Source organism: Morone saxatilis, unplaced genomic scaffold, assembly GCF_004916995.1.
Source record: "Morone saxatilis isolate NCDOM2014 unplaced genomic scaffold, NCSU_SB_2.0 Contig9, whole genome shotgun sequence".
In the NCBI taxonomy this organism is placed as follows: Eukaryota; Metazoa; Chordata; class Actinopteri; family Moronidae; genus Morone; species Morone saxatilis.
Window position 1 is genome coordinate 16,724,345 of NW_023340268.1, and position 16,849 is coordinate 16,741,193.

At 41.2% G+C, this 16,849-nt stretch overlaps 1 protein-coding gene across 1 annotated transcript in view; it reads right to left on the bottom strand.

The window, feature by feature from the left end:
• Window positions 1-16,849, bottom strand: part of fhod3a (formin homology 2 domain containing 3a) — a 58,494-nt gene that overhangs the window by 38,215 nt on the left and 3,430 nt on the right. Inside the window, 2 exon segments of the mRNA XM_035682037.1 lie at window positions 10,424-10,491; window positions 14,682-14,791. Of these exon segments, the coding sequence (XP_035537930.1) occupies window positions 10,424-10,491; window positions 14,682-14,791 (178 nt within the window).

The following is a 16,849-nucleotide window of genomic DNA, read 5'->3' on the forward strand; positions in this document are numbered from 1 at the left end:
GAGAGAGAGAGAGAGAGTAAAAGAGAGAAAGAAAGGGAGAGTAAGACCTCCAAGGTTTTACTGTGGGATTCACAAGATTTAAAGAATGGCTACTGACATAGACAGAGATAACACAAGGCTCAGCAGTGACACACACATACCCACACAAGCATGTACACATAGACTCCGATACAGTACAACAACAGAAGCCTTAATGCAAACGTACTGTGAATAGAAACAGTTGGGAGTAAATGAAAACAAACGTTTATATGAATGCCATGAATCAACCCCTGTGGAAACAAATGGCTGCTATGTTTTATAGTTATACTACATACACACACACACACACACACACACACACACACACCGTTAAACATCTCCAGACTGTAACCTTGAACCCTGATGAAGGACATCAGCTGTGAAAGAAGCTCAGAAGCAGATGTCCTCAGGAAGGAAACTTACTGCCACATAAACACATGCAAACACATAAAAATACACACACACACACACACACGCTCACAAATACAGTATGTCCACCTTCTAAGACCAGAACGTGCCGCCTGCCCTTCATATGCCCCCGCCACCTCTGAATTAGTCCACAAACACACACACACACACACACACACAGACAGGAATAGTTACCCACAACACAAACACAAATATACCCAGGCACCCTGTGTTACCACGGTGATGACAGGCCTGAGCCTGACAGGCAGCTACAGTGCTGCTCTATATTCCCACACACACACTTATTACACTATATCCACAAAGACAGCGACAACATCATTATAAACTCACATCAATATTTATTTTATTTAAATATTGTACAATATTATGCTGTATAAGAAGAGACGTATTAGTCCATTAGTTTGTTTTCTTGTATCATTTCTGGATATTTATTTTACACAGTAACTGTAAAACAGGCCTACAGCTTTAAAGCCTCAATAATACTCATTAACAAATAAGAATATGATGGAGATGATCGCATCCTCTGTGTCATATTGCTATTGTAATTGCTTGTGTGTCTCAACATTAACCCCATTTTTTCCAGAATGCTGTAGATTTCTGTTGCACAGCACTGTGTCCACTGGTACTGGGAGAAACACAGTTTCTTCCCATTTTTCTGTCAGGAAGCCTTCCGTGCTGTAAATAATGATTCCTGCAAACTGAGTTGGTGGTAAAGCATATGCTTATGTAAACTATGTACATCTGCTTTCTTGCCAAGAGCTAAATGAGAAGAATGATCACCACACTCATGTCTGTACAGTAAATGTGAAGCTACATTCAGCAGCTGGTTAGCTTAGCTTCACATTAAGACTGGACATAGAAATGGCAAGCCTGGCGCTGTCCAAAGGTCACAAAAAACTAATACCAGCACTTCAAAAGCTCATTAAATAATATGTTACTCCGACCACCAGACGTGGTCTCCAGGAAATTACACCTCCAAGCCAAGAAATGGTCCGACATATACCTCAACAAGTCATTTTACCCTTTGGTTTTTGTATGAATTAAACAAATAATAATGTGTTAATGACAGATACGGGAGTGGTATTGCTCTTCTCATCTAACTCTCGATAAGGAAGCCATTTCCCCAAATGTCAAATTATTCCTTTAATGCTGAACAAGGCTGCCAAACTTTGTTCATGGTAGCTTTGTTTTAAATAAATTTCGTTCAACATTTGCCCAACTGTTGCATGAAACTGACATCATGCCACAGAGTTGCTCTGTAATTGCATTTTATATGCAACAGTACATTGTTATCAAGTTTGACCTGGTTTTCTGCAGCGTGCAACCCGACACAAAAGCTGATTGTGGGAAATATTGTGGTGTTCAATCCCACATGTGCACGTGTGAAACAAGCGTCCAGTGTTTTCCCTCATTCCCTCCTCTAACCCTTTGTCAGTCTCTCTCTTCCTCTCCCACCTCTCATGCTTCAGCTTGCTGTGTCATGTCATTGTTAATTGACTGCATTCACTGTTCATGTGCAGTGACAGACAAACAGAGAGATGAAACAAAGACAGAGCTTTGTGCAGGTATATGTTTTCAACTATGGAAGTATTGTCCCTTACACTGAGCACTGATGATTATATAATACTATGTAAACAAGCCAAATTGTCATTTAAAAGTGGTTTGAATGTCTAAACCACTCTTTTATTGGCTTTAAAAATGCACCTTTTTTGATAAACAGTCATCCAAATAAATTGGCTGGGTTGAGTATACAGAAAAAGGGAGCGTGACAAATAAGGGTGAGGAAGACAGACAAAAAAAGAGAGAAGACAGAGAGATTGAGAAAGGCAAACACAGTAGAAACAGACAGAGAATCCGGGGTAAGACTAACAGCAGCCTGAGCGAGTAAACAGAGAGGATATCGGAGGATATGTGCTGCTTGCTGAGTGGATTAGCTGAGTGAAATCCTGCTCTGACTCATACAACAGTTGCCTGTTATTATACTCTTCCCTTTCTTGTGTGTCTGCATGCTTGTTTCTGTGTGTGACCCTAATAGAGCAAGTTTGATGACATATGATGAAAGTTAAGTAAATGGAGTTATGGCATAGTAGATTAGACTGTTTGTTAGACCTTCATACTTTCTGCTGTCGGTTGGTCTTGGCTTACATTGTATAAATGATGATAGAGGGCCTATTAACTGACACACAGAGACACACACACTGAGTGTCTAAGAGAGAGACCCCTGGATCAAATGGTAAATTAACCTGCACATAAACTAAATGCATAAGAAAAATACTGGGGTTAGAAGCAAAGTTAACTTCTTGTCAGTCCAGCCAAATAATTCACCAAATGAAGCTACTTTTTTTAAGTTAGGAACTCCAAAATAGGAACACATTATAGTATAGAAGAACCACAGTGTGTGTTAAACATAGTAGAAAACAGTAGAACTGTACCACCTTGTCAAAACTTTCTCTCTTTCTTCACTCTCCTCACCTGTAAGTCACCACAGAGCTATGACATAACTTGCTGCTGGTCAACTGCTGCTGCTCTGTCTGGCAGGTGCATTTCCTCCTTGCTTTGTTTTTCCCTTGTGTTTCCTTCCCTAAGTGATTTACCATTTCCCTGGAAACCATCCCTCTCCCCGTCTCTCTCTCTGCACATCCCCTAAACCCATCATCTCTAAAACCCCACGGCTGGATAAGATGCCAAGCCCGCAGATTCTCCAGTGTGTGTTCTGGATGTTTAGCTTGTGGTAATTGTAATGTTTTATTGCATTATGTAATAGTTTCAAAATGATTAAAACAGACCAGCCAGAGGTTTGTGCAGGCACACTGGGTTGCACATATGAACAAGCCCAGACATAACACTCAGACGCACACATGGCCAAACACACACACGTAGTGATATATTTCTTGCTTTCTTCCAGTAAGTGCACTCAGGGTTGGGAGAGCAAACCCCAAACGGCAGCGTGTTGTGCCACAGCAGCACAACAGTTGGGCCGCTCATGTTTGTCAGCGTAACTAGAGCCCAGGGAAAACCCTGCCACATCCACAGAAAGCACAACACTGTAACATACAGACAGGACCCACCACACCACAGCAACTGATCGACAATAGAAACACACAGCTGCATACAGCTAGATTACACAGCAAAACCATAAAATGCAGAAATAATCACATTAACTGCATATTATGGAATTGTGAAGCAGTGCAATATATTTCTATGTGCTCATGGCTCACAGAAATGCAGAATAATAATAATAATCTTTGTTTAGACCAGGCTCTCATTCTCCAACATGAAAAAAGCAAGACAGCAAGTTACTCACAGACAATCTAAAGAGTGCTACTGCCGTAGGACTGAGGAACAGCTGCAGGATAGATGTGTGTTACAGGCTTTTCTACAGCAGCTACTGCTGTAAAGTTATTTGACCACTTCCACCGCTCTACACCTCCATCCCTAATGCCTCATCAGCCCATCTCTCCATCTCCCACAGCAGTAACTAAGGCATGACTCATGTGGGTGCAATGCTCTCAGTTGCTCCTCAGGGTCTCAGCTGCTGGTGAGGGTAGAGGGGAAACTATTTGAGTGATTTTCTCATTCCTTCTTTCTGTCTGCAAGACACAGATGAAAAGAGAGAAGGGCGTCCTGTACTGTGAATGCATAGCTGCTGATTTTAGGGTAATGGCGAGATAGTGTTAAGAAAATACGGATGTTTTAACATGAACACACATTTGCACGGATGGGAGATGATATTGCGGCTTTACGCAGATAAAAGTGAGTGACAGGTCTAAACCTGCCACGCAAACTATTCACGAGCATTTGCAAAATATCCTTGTTGACTCACACACGTGCACACAGAGAGATCATAAGGTGCAACTCCTTGAGCCAAAACCACAGGTGTCTATGAGAACAAAGAGTCATGAACAGTATGTGAAGCTGAGAGGAATAAATATAGAGCAGGCAGGCCAGGAAAAGAAATAAACGCAGGGGTTAAACAACAAGAGTGAAGGGTGTTTGAGTGAAACCAGTTTGAAGATGTGGAGGAGAAATGGGGGACAAATGGACAATGTAGAGCAAAGCAGACTAATACAGGTTGAAGGGGAAATTATTCCAGATTAAAAAGAAGTTAGAGCATGTTGGCTAAGGTTAGCACAGATATTAAAGGGGCAGCGTGTCAGCAAAAACCATAAAATGTGTCTGGAGTTTTACGACCGTACAGCCACAGATGTCCTGTACCACTGCCCCCCTCCCAGCTTACCCATCAACAGGCATTATCTCCCTGTCACACCATGCCATTACCAGGCCTTATCTCCCACAGCGGGGGGACACCAGCACAGTAAATTGCTGTTAGAACCAGCTGTAGTCATCTCTTTCTGCAGCATCTCAAGGCCAGACTCGCTGTCACTACCACTGTACCCCCAGTCGGTAAAGCAACACTGAACTACTGCTTCATCACTACAGACCACCGTGTCAGTAAGCTCATATTTACAGAGATTTTGATTTGTGTAACTCTCACTGATGCCATCAAATCCTCAAAATATCTGTCAACAGTGTATGAATACACTTACTATAAACCCCCTTTTTTTGTTTTGTGGCCTATTATTACTTTTGTATTCAATCCGAGCAACATAAAAACATACAAGAAGAGAAGTGAGAGAAACAGAAGTGTTGTGAGGACAGGCGTATTTTGGGAATAGTGAATCCTGTGCTGGGGATAATGAGCAGACATGAGACAGACAGATACAACACAATGTTCAACTCACATGCTGCACATTTGTTATGTAACAGCACAACCAGAGAAAATCAAAGCAAGTCAACCTTCACTCCACCTCCACCTCCAGCCCCCTCTCTCCTTCACAATACTGCGGGGGGTGATTAGAGGTGGATAATTGGGGCGCAGAAATCCAACAGCATAGAAGCCAGATTTTTTGTAAAAAGGGCTAAATTCCAGAGATAAGGGCCAAGGGATTGAACGGGCTCCAAAACACATGCAAGGTCTTTTGTTCTGCACTCTGGCTCTTTTGTTTCACCTGCTGTACCACTCATTACAAGGAGCTTTACCTGTCAGATAGCATAGCCTCTCTATATTTGATCACTTAAACTGTATTTAATTGCTGCATATCCTTTCATTTCAGGAGAGGTTGGGAAATAAGAACACATGGGAAACAAAATCTTGGGGATTCTGAACAGATTCTGGAAAGTAATGCGCAGTTCAACAGTGTACAAATGAGACAATTATAGTTTGTACTTAGCCGATGAAGCTTTATATGTGGTGTTATCTTTAATCTTAAATGTTTTTCTAACTTTAGATGATTGTCATGTATTTTGTTGTGTGTAGAGTAGATGAACCAGAGTAGCTAATAGCAAATGAAGATCATAAGTAAACCAACAAACTATGCATCTATAATACTTAAAGTGTCTTTAACAATTGTTTTTTTATATTAACAATATTCCCACGGATAATTATCACTTGACTCTGCAATTCTAGTGACTTTTAAATAATCGTTCTGCATTCTTTTTTGATTCCCTCCCACCACTTTCATAGCATTGTTTTGGCCACACAGGGCAGATGATTTTCTTAGCCAAAAACTCCACTGTACGCTACTTGCCCAGCACCAAACAGCAGGTGAACATAGTGGAGTGTTTAGCAGCTAAAGAGCAGATATTTTCCTCAGGAATTGGTGGAGACCAAAACAGAGCTGTAAGCAGCTGGACAGAGACAATACTCCACATCTGTTTAACCAGGCAACTGTTTGTTAAAATTTTTGGTGACCCAAACTAACCTTTGTCTTAATTTAATAATTTGCTGTGTGTTATCTAGACCTGCAGTAGATCAATCACTGATGTATTGACTCTCTTAATTTTGAGGTGGTTTAGAAACAGTGTCTCCAATATGTATTTGTCCACCAGAGAGCAGTAACAAGATCATTTTTCAACTGGACAATGTCCCACACATACATATTTAAGTCAAGAACTCAAATTTAAGGGATCTTTATAAAATAAATGTTTGTATATATTGGTATTTATATTTGTATATAAGTAGTAGTAGTAAAAATCTGATTTTTTTTAAAACTCTCAAATATCAATCAGTATCCATCAGAGAAACCTAGTATTTGTCAGGATATAGTATTATTATAGGCAAGAGGTTGAACCGTGATGTTTTAGACCAATGTCATGCTAGCCATTTTTTACAGTTGTAAGATAGACACGTTACACTATTCACATCACAATGTTTTGACACTTTCATATCGTGGGATGTCTCCAGTTACCACTGATGCTAGCGGGGCTGTAGACTTCTAGTTTCATTAGATACAGTTCACTTTTTAGAAAAAAAAAAACAATGTAATATTTGTGCAAGAAATGATAATGTACATATAACTGACATTATTCCTTCCCAATCTCCTCTGTCTTCCTCAATCAACCATTTTGGCCCCTCCTGCTTCCTGTAACTCTCACATTTAGTGAGCAGAGGTTCGGCACTGCGCTGCCTTCCTCGCATGTTTCTGTGCTGTCAACACTTTCTAAAGATAACACCTCCACTTCACCCCCACCCCTGAGCCACCTCTCTCCACCCTTCAGCTACGGTCCGCAACAACTCGGCTGCAACGGAGATGGCTAAAATTAACCCTTAAACAAGGGGTTCTGATTGGCACTCTGACGGCACTGCAGACCACAGGATCAACCAAGAGAAGGGGGGGGGGAAGTATAGTGTAGAGGCACACGAGTAGATATTGAGAGACAAATGAAAGAGAGATTTAAAATTAGATGGATAACGTAGATGGATGAGGCTCAAGCCAAACCTAAAGCTGGAGGACACTCAGGACCCCTGCACTGCATAAAAAAAGAAAGCATAAAATTGATCTCAGTCATGGAGTGAGCGCCGAGAAGAGCTGGATCATTAAAGTGCCACAAAGGCCTCCCCAGTACACACGCATTGCCCGTAGAGTAGTGCTTACACAAGCAGACAAAGTCACTGTTTTGCTGACCATGCCAATGTGCCATCCTTTTCATATACAACAGAAAAACTCATTAACTCACAAACATTATCACACCCTCATTCACTCTCTCTCTCACACACACACACACACACACACACACACAGACATCACAGAGCATCCTTAATCCCGAGTTGGCGGGCCTGAATGTAATTTGATCTTTCCGTTAGCGGCAGTGCCAAGAAATGCCAAGGAGAGCTGTGTTTCTCATAGTTATACTCATTTTTTTCAACCTCGTGGCCCTGAAAGGAGATCAGTGAACAAGTGAAGACAGTCGCAAACCCTAAGACCTCCTTAACATTTGACCTTAATACAGTGAAATCCTGATCCTTGTCAATCAAAACTGAAAGCTGATGAAGCCAGTAAGATTAGGAAACTCTGTAAAGAAATTGATCCTTTTCTGCATTTTAGTCACATAAACCGAATAATTATTATCATGCGTGTGGCACGGTCAGCAATTCGTGCACTTAATTCAAACCCATCACACGCAATCCTTAGGCAATCCTATACCGACCAATTGTGAGTCACATATACGTGATTCCACAAGCAATTCTGTATCCTTGATTGTGACAGACTTTTCATTTAATTGATAGTATGCTGACCACTACTCAGGCGATTTGAAGGTCAAGGCTCCGAAGGATTAGAGAGCGTTAAACGGGTAGATGAGTGGAAAGCTGAACAGACTCATTGAAGCAGCTCTGAAAGGGGGTAGAAAATGGTCAGTAGATCTCTAAAGTGAATGGATCTATGACCCCGCTCACGCTATCTGATTATATGTCTCTGTTAATGCAGCAGAATTACAAAGTGCCACTCCAGTCAAGATCTGGTCACTGCCCAGCATCTGTGCCATGCTGAATGAAATCTGGATCTGCGGTCAGTGTAGTCAGCAAACTCTATCATCAAGCCCTGGCACTGGGCAAAATTCAACTTTGACTCATGCCCTTCAAAAGGAAATGCATCTCATATGGCAATGATGCAGCTATTTCTCAATAAAATGTTCTTTTCTGGTAAGAAGATGTTTTTCTTAAATCAGCAAGCAAATATAGTCTGGTAATGGTTTTCTTCAAACCAAGATGAGCCCTGGGAAGATCTCGTATAAGGACTAGTGTGTGTGTGTGTGTGTGTGTGCGTGTGTGTGTGTATGTGTGCATTGCATTTGAAGGCGTGAGAGATTTAACTTACCCCACTTCCCACTAAATGCACTCCCACCAAAGGCATTGGTCTAGAATATGTATGTGTGTTCAGTTCCAATCCAGGGTCAATAATATAGTGTGATAATAGTCTAAAATCAACTGTTATGTTCTTATTCCTTCATTATTATTATAACTCTATTTTCCATGTTATCACTGCACTGTAAAATGTAAGTAATGCCACCTACGTAAAAAAAAATAAACATCATAAATTGAGATCTGTACAGTGTGAACACGTTTTTCTTTTAACACAGTTAGTTCCACTCCTGGTGACCTTTCACCTCATCACATTCTCAACCAATCCGAAGCAGTGATTCTAGGATCCAGAATTAGCACTGCTATCACTGGCATGGAGAATGTTGGCCATGCAGACAAGTCATGGAGGAAAGCGAATAGGAAAGAGTGAGGGGATTTTAATGGATATGAAGAGGGTTGCAGAGTGGCCAGTAAAGAAAAAGAAGTACATTGACCAACTTACAGATAAAGTAATAAGCCGCCAAAATTCCTCCATGTGTTGTGTGACAATGTGATAATATTTTTTTCTATATCATTAACATAGACCTACTGCAATCTCAAAGCACGAAAATAAAATCTTGTAATAGCCTTCACGTTAAATCGTGAATAACTGTAAATGATGTGTGGCCAGTTCTGCCAACTGTACAAAACTGAGCAGTGCTAGCAGCTACGAGAGGTTGTACTTACAGCAATGCTTTCAGCTAATCACTCACCACAAATGTCAACTTCATGCGGGCGCCACAAATATCTGTACACAATTCCATGCCCATTCAAGTAGTCGCTGAGATATTTCCTTCTGTACCAACTAAGTGATGGACAGACAGACATTGCCATCAAGTGTGGCTAAGAAAAAATATGTGGCTATGTTTCTTTCTGTTATTTCATTACACATGAATGGTGCTGGATGTTGAGAGGCAGTGTACGGCTGAAACAGTTCCAAAGACAATCCTGCTCAGTCAAATCTGTAATGTTAGAATTAAAAACGTATATTTTGAATACATCAACATGAAAACTCTATATAGCTACAGGTTACTTTTGGCTTGCGGGGGCCAATGATTTACAAGGCATACATTGATAATTTTGTCTGTGTTGTCATCATAAAACAAGTCGGTTGTTTATCCAACATAGCCTTCAGTTAGAGATTAAAAAAATGTTGTGGTACCATGATAAAAAAGATTTGTTGGCTCAGTGCTGCCTCTCAACATCTTCTATCATTCCCTCCCTCACTTGTAAATCTCTCATTCAGATCTTTCTCCCTTCTCACTTCATAACATATTTTCCCGTTCGTGCAGCTATCTTTTTCTTTAGCCACTCTCTAACTTTTAATGATACTCACACCTCCCTTCCTCAGTTTCTCCCTCCTTCCTCCTCTTCACCACTACACACTGAGTAGAGTCAAGAGCATTGCACTGTGAAGACTTCACCAGCCCCAGAAGGGTAAAAAACTGAGCCGCACAGTGCTACTGTGATAACACTTACAGCCACATGCACATAAAAAGCTGCCTCCTTTCACTTTTCTCTCTCTAGTGCATGTAAAAGCTCCCACCGTACATGTTTCATGCAATTACTGACATGCTCACAGTACTGTGTTGAATTTGGAGACGTTTCACATACCAGTCAGACCTGCTCCTGAGTGGGAGGTCTCAGGTCTGACCCCAGCACGTACCACATGTAAACCCCTGGACAGCCATCTGAACAATGTGTTCTTAGGGTTGCTGATGTGTCTGACCGTGCATGCGTGCGTCCAGGGAGAAACTCATGTCAAACACACACATAAACATGTCACACAGCACTCACCGATGCAGGCGTGTACACGGACGGTCAGCTGGGTGCGTAGAATAACACTGTGCTTCTTCCCTCTGGACCTGACAGAGAAAGAAGCCAACAGAATTATTGTTGATTCAAAAAATATCTTTATGAAACAACTGAGTATATTATGGAAGGGTGTCAGGGACAGGCACAAGGAAGAAACATTTGTTGGGAATAAAGTCCAAGTTTCAGTATTAGTGCCAGGCATAAGAATAAATATATATTTTTTTTTTGCATTTTGAGAATAAAGTCTAAATATTGAGAATAAAGTCTAAAAACAAATAAAGCTAGGAAAGCCACTGACACCTCTTCCAAATGTGTGTTTTTTTTGCAATTTTCTGCAAAATCTCTTCAAAGTCCTACCACTTACTACCACACTGTGTTTATTGAGGTGCTAAAAGTGAAATCATTTCCTTGTCGCTTAAACCGATTCTGAAGAACAATTGCACCAATCATCTATGCGTTGCATTTTGTAGAGACAGCCATATGCGCTAATGCTAGTAGTTTGATTTATTTTTATTTTGACACTTTGACATTTCAACTTTATTCTCGAAAAGCAAAAAACAAAATCCAAAAATCCTCCCCTGACGTATCTTTTCTTACGCCTGGCGCTAATACTGAAAGTGCAGCACTCTTAATAAATCTTCCTCTTCTCAGTTATTTAATTCTCCACTGTAGTTACAACACAATAATGTAATTTAGGGCCAAACCTAATGAACATTTCTGGAACTCAAGCGTAGTTTTCTTGGCAGTAGCAGAGTGATCAGTCTTGTTATATCATTTATTAACACTTAATTCTAGAGAAGAGTATCCTGCAACAAGTGAAACAAAGTTGGAAAAGAAAGTGCAGTTATCTCGCCCAACTGGCCTCTGCTTTAGGAAAAGTAAAATGAGACTGTAAAGAAAAAATATGAGACAAGGACTTGTTGTGATGGACATTTTATTATAAAGCAGAGGCAGATGGCATGATGGGAATGGCGCAGACAAACAGTGGCCTGCTTTGGATTCGTACCCTTATACTGATAAACATCTGAGCCTTGAGGACAGGCAGCAGAAATGCAGGAACAGACACAACACACATATAAACACCTCCACATACCATTGTGCCATCACGAGCACACATTCATACACAGCATATTTCCAGTGGGAAAAACAACATGGGCACACACAAACAGAAGGGTATGATGGTATTTTGAGAGCAACTCAAACTCTCTCGCCTGACTTGAGTTATTATGCTCCAGTATCTCATCACTGACTTCCATCACTGACATGGTGAACGCATCCAATCCACGCAGGGAAAGCACTGCTCTGATAACACACTCCGCTGCAATACACCCATTGCACTTAACATACACCCAAACAAGAGCCCAGCTGGCCTCTTATCCTTCTGTTAAGCTGCGTTATCAGCTCTGCTCGGAAATAGAGCAAAATGTTAACATGATGTGTTGAGATGCTGATAGAACCGTGTTTTTCTTACAAATTCATTTTTCTTACTGTACCTGTCTGATAATGTCTGTATTGTGTGAGAGTCAGAGCCTCGTGGAGAGTGAGGCCATTCAGAGATTCAACACATGTCATTCATAAATAAGGGTTGTTTTGGGTTTAAAAATGCTGGCGAGATGGACAACAAGCTGGCATAAGTATCAAATGATGGCTATTTTAAAGAGTTCCTGTGCAGCCATCTACACTACAAACACCCTTTTTAATAACTTATAGGTTTCATGATCATTCAAATCACAATTTCAATATATTTTGAATAATACAAACTGCTCAAATGGTTTGGAGGGACTCTGCATCCCAATCTACAGACATTTCCTCCTCAAATATTTCTTCACTGTGTTTCAGTAAAAGCATTCTTTGAGCTGTCCTCGTCACCAGAGGACCTTGTTTACTGTCAACTGTGGTGAGCAGTGTCCTCCCGCAGCTGGAATCGCAGCACATTTTTGATGCGTGAGAGCATAGATTCTGGGTGAAAATCACTTAACACCAATCTACTACTTTATAACACTCATTGCATTTTTCAGTGGAAGGCCATTTTCAGTTTTGCAGTTCAGGTTTGTCAGAAAAAAGTAGAAAAAATCATAGTTATATACTATGAAGGTATATTTATATGTCTATATCCTATGTGAGCAAGGCAAAATAAAATGGATGTGAGTGTGTGACAGACAGCTATACAGCACAGTACAATCACCACGGGTGAATAGACACATCTAGGTTCTCCTAAAACCTCTATGCCTTTAAGATGTTACAGCAGCTGTCAAAAACTGCCCGACCGTACAGCACAAGTGAAATATGTGGTGTGAGGCTGAGATATTGAGTGTGATTAGTTTATTCATTTTTGACACTATATAAATAGTGTTCTTCCAACCGAGGGAGGACAGGACAGACTTAGTCAGAAGCATCCATCCTCAACCTTTGTGATGTTTAGCCAAGAAAGGGGTCAAACCCAACCCAATGTGCGATTCATTTCCTACTGTCAGTACAGTATGACCTTGGTAAAAGCCAAGTTTGTCAGGATGACAGACAGGCCCGACACACGCCTTTATTCACCTGTCCATCATCTGTCACTCGGCTTACCAGACTCATTATAAAGACACAAACACGGACAAACAAATAAACGAACACATGGAAACAAGCACACACAAACAGACTCAACCTGGCTCGGTGGGTCTGCCATCACTTACGCTGGTGCAGCCCTCGGTCTCCCAACAGATCAACATACCACAACCCTCCACAATCACACACTGTCACATAGGCAGCCAGTTAACAGCTGCCGTCTCAGTGTATGTCTCAGAGCTCTAGGTGACAATGACTCAGCATTATTTATCTCCTGTTTTGGCTCTGGGAACTACCTAATTCACCACTAATAATGTCACTCTACATCAGTTGAATGTAGATACCATTCACCTGTTTGTTATACAGCTAAGCTAATTAGCTGACGTAACAAGACTGGCCAGCTAAGCAACACTGGCTCATTGTTAAACCATTACATGATAGCTAGCAAACACCTAGTTACTAAAGTTAGCTATAATACTGTAGACTTTCTTTGTTACCTAATTCTATGGTTCGCTAATTTATCTAGCTTGCTGGCTAGTTACCGCTACATACAGGAAAGAGAAAAGAAGCTGTCGAAGCTAGCTAACTGCGCTAACTTGCTAGAATTAATGCAGCTAGCCATAATGAGAAGATAACTAAAACTTTATGTCAATGAAATAATTATGAAATGAAATGATTTATTTATTTGGATATAGCCTAACTTACTGTATAACTATTTCCTAAGTCATGACTTGTATTTTTTTCCCAGTGGGTTCCTTGTTGAATGTCAGCTTGTAGCTAACATGATGTTATCCTCAATGCTGTATAAGTGCAGGTTGGCCACCCAGGCTAAAATAAAGACAGCTTCCACAAGCAATATAAAAAGAATACACTTTTATGACATGAAAAATAACCTTCAGGCGAAAGGGCAGCTGATGTTCTGCCAGGTGCAGGAAATCATTATCATTTATGGCAGATCCAGGGTCAGTTTGCTGTAATACATTGACATATGATCACTTATGATGAATAATCAGGCTGGAAATCTATGTATCATTTCACTATATTGAGACAAAACCCCTGAAACGTTCAATCATTATGTTTCTATTTCACAAAGAAATTTAATAAGTGTGGCTATTATTTAGGCCACAGTCTACTAACTAAATTATCACACGACAAGTTGTGTCAGGATGAAGGTGGCTTACCACCTCCTTCTGTGGGAAATCCTGAGCCCTAGTAGCAGGTTTCCATTTTCCATTTCTCTATTTGACCCAAAGAGAGACACCAGCACTGCCGCTGGGAGATTTGAGAGACTGAAAATACTTCACGACAGTGCTGTAACAAAGTCATTCTGATGTTTCTTTTAGAGTTGACAGGTTTGCGAACTGTAAATTTTTGTCACAAGGAAGATGAGAATATCAATTATTGTAAAAACAGTGAGAGACGAGCTGTAGCTGTGGAAGGGAGCGCACATCTGTCCTGCTTTCCAGAGCGCTTCATACTTTCCGTGAACTTCTGCTTCCAAGAAAATCCATATCCAGCAGCTTGTGATTCTTCCCATTTTATAAGAATGGAGAAACTCAGAAATTATATGTGTGTGAGAGAGAGAGAGAGAGAGAAAAAGAGAGAGAGAAGGGCAAGGGGGGTAATCACAAGAATGAGAGTGTATGTAAGTTTGTTTCAAAGGGTATAAATGTGAGTTAATCAGTCTCACCCTGTGTCGTCCTGCTGAAAGCCCTCCAGCTCGTCCCTTTGCTCAGCCAGAGACGACTCCAGATCCAGATAGGTGCCATTGTGGGAGAGCTGCAGCGTACAGTCATCAAGCTATGGAAAAAGAATAAAAAAATATTTTCAATACAAAAGTCTTAATGAATGAAATGGACCTGAACCAAGGACCATATTTAACTGAATTGAACAAAACGATTAAAGCAAAGGTGGTTACCAACATCAAATTGGCATTTATACCTAAATTAGGGATGGAAAATATGATGTGTAACATGTGAAATTTCCCTGGCCAGGCTGTGATGTGCGTACATGAACCACCCACAGGAATGACATTGGTCTCTGGGCCCACTATTTTTAATACTCCCCTCACCATGTCCCTGCATGTGTTTCACACCCTTTTTAAAACAATTTGAGCCCGTAAAATAAAGCCAGTTTATAGGAGAAAGAATTTGAACATGAGTGTGTACAGTGAGCCATGAAAAGTGAGAAAGCTGTATGTGGTGTGGCTCTGCTTTCGGCATTACAAAGCTGTTAAGGGAATTAACTAGTAGAGACGTAGCAATAAAGGCTGCAGAACATGAAACCAAAACCAGAGGGGAACACAGAGAAAGAAAGAGAGATTTTAGTGCATTTAAATACCAGCTGTGAGAAAAATGACACTTAAATATTGAGCATTTAATTGTGTTCAGTATGAAGCTACAGCACGTTCCAGTCTGTATGTAAATGGAAGGAGCACATACGTAATATACGTGTGTGTACGTTTATGCACATGAGGGTGAGAGTGCGCTTGGGTTCTGCTTTTCATAGACCGATCTTGCGCCCATGCCATCTGCAACTGCATGATCTAAGGTAGCACTGCGGTGTGGGCTACGTCAGAATTAACCCACTACGCTGTGTAATGAGAGACCTTGCTGAGTTTGAGACCAGGTGCACAGTAATATATCTGCACACCACTGGCACTGATGTTTATGAGCGCAGTCACAAGCTGATAGCAGGTGCAAGCAACCATCCCGGCTATACAACTCGTAAAAAGTAACACACATCATTGCATTATTGTTACCATCGGCCATGAGCTCGCAGCCTGTTGTTAAAGCCGCTGATGTATGAATAGGTGAATGAGATCAGAGTCATGAGGTGAGCTAGCACTTAGCACCTCTATGGTATTAGTAGGCCTAACCTAGCCTGGCCTCTGGTGTGCTGCCAAACTGCCCCCTGGCCGTCTAGCCGAGCTGCATGACGACACTCTGAGACCAGCAGAGACCGCAGATCACAAGACCTGCGGCTGCTCCCTGCCTGTCCCTCCTTCTCACTCGGAAACAGAGAGACGGACTGTCGGATGGACTCACAGCATAAATATAACCTTGCTATATTTACTCTGCTCAGAGGCAGCATGCACACAGAAGCTCAGGAGGTGGGTGTGTCCACAGGGGCTGGGGGGGGGCCACTGCCAAGGCCAAAGTGTTACAAAGGAGAACTTGACTGTCATCCATGTTGCAATGAACTTTGCAGTACTACTAACTTTTCGTAAATTCTTTAAGCAGTCCCGAGCTCAGAGCAAGGATTAATGGACCATAGGCAAACACAGTGACTTTGGGTTTTGCTCCAGTTTCCCCTCTCACCCCCCCCCCACAACAACATTATTAATCCATCTGTTAGCCAAAAGCTAATCCGCAAAGCAAAACACACTCTTATCGGAATATTTAGGTTAATTAAAATGCCAATTAAAATGCTGCAATAACCATATTTTCCCAGGTAGACCACCGTGATATAGTCTGGACAGAAAGAAATAGGGAAGAGGAGGGTTGAGGTTGAAGGTTGAGAGCTAAGAAATAAGACAGTAAGTGGACCTTGAGTGGACTCATACATACAACATACTCTCAGTACCAACGCCAACATGGTGATGTAAGTGTAAAGTTTACCATGTTGAAATGAAATGGCTGCTACCATGGGCTAAATATATTAACTAATCAAAAAAAATAAAAAGGAAAATAAAAACACATAAAAGTGCTCCAGTGCACATATTTTAGGGGCCATCTTTGTAGTCTAACCCCAGTTTCACCAGCTAACCTAGTGCAGTGTTATTGTTATTCACACTTTCCGTGCTAATGCGGCAAATCTCAGATTGAGGCTTGACTAAGTAGAAGGGGGGCTGATACA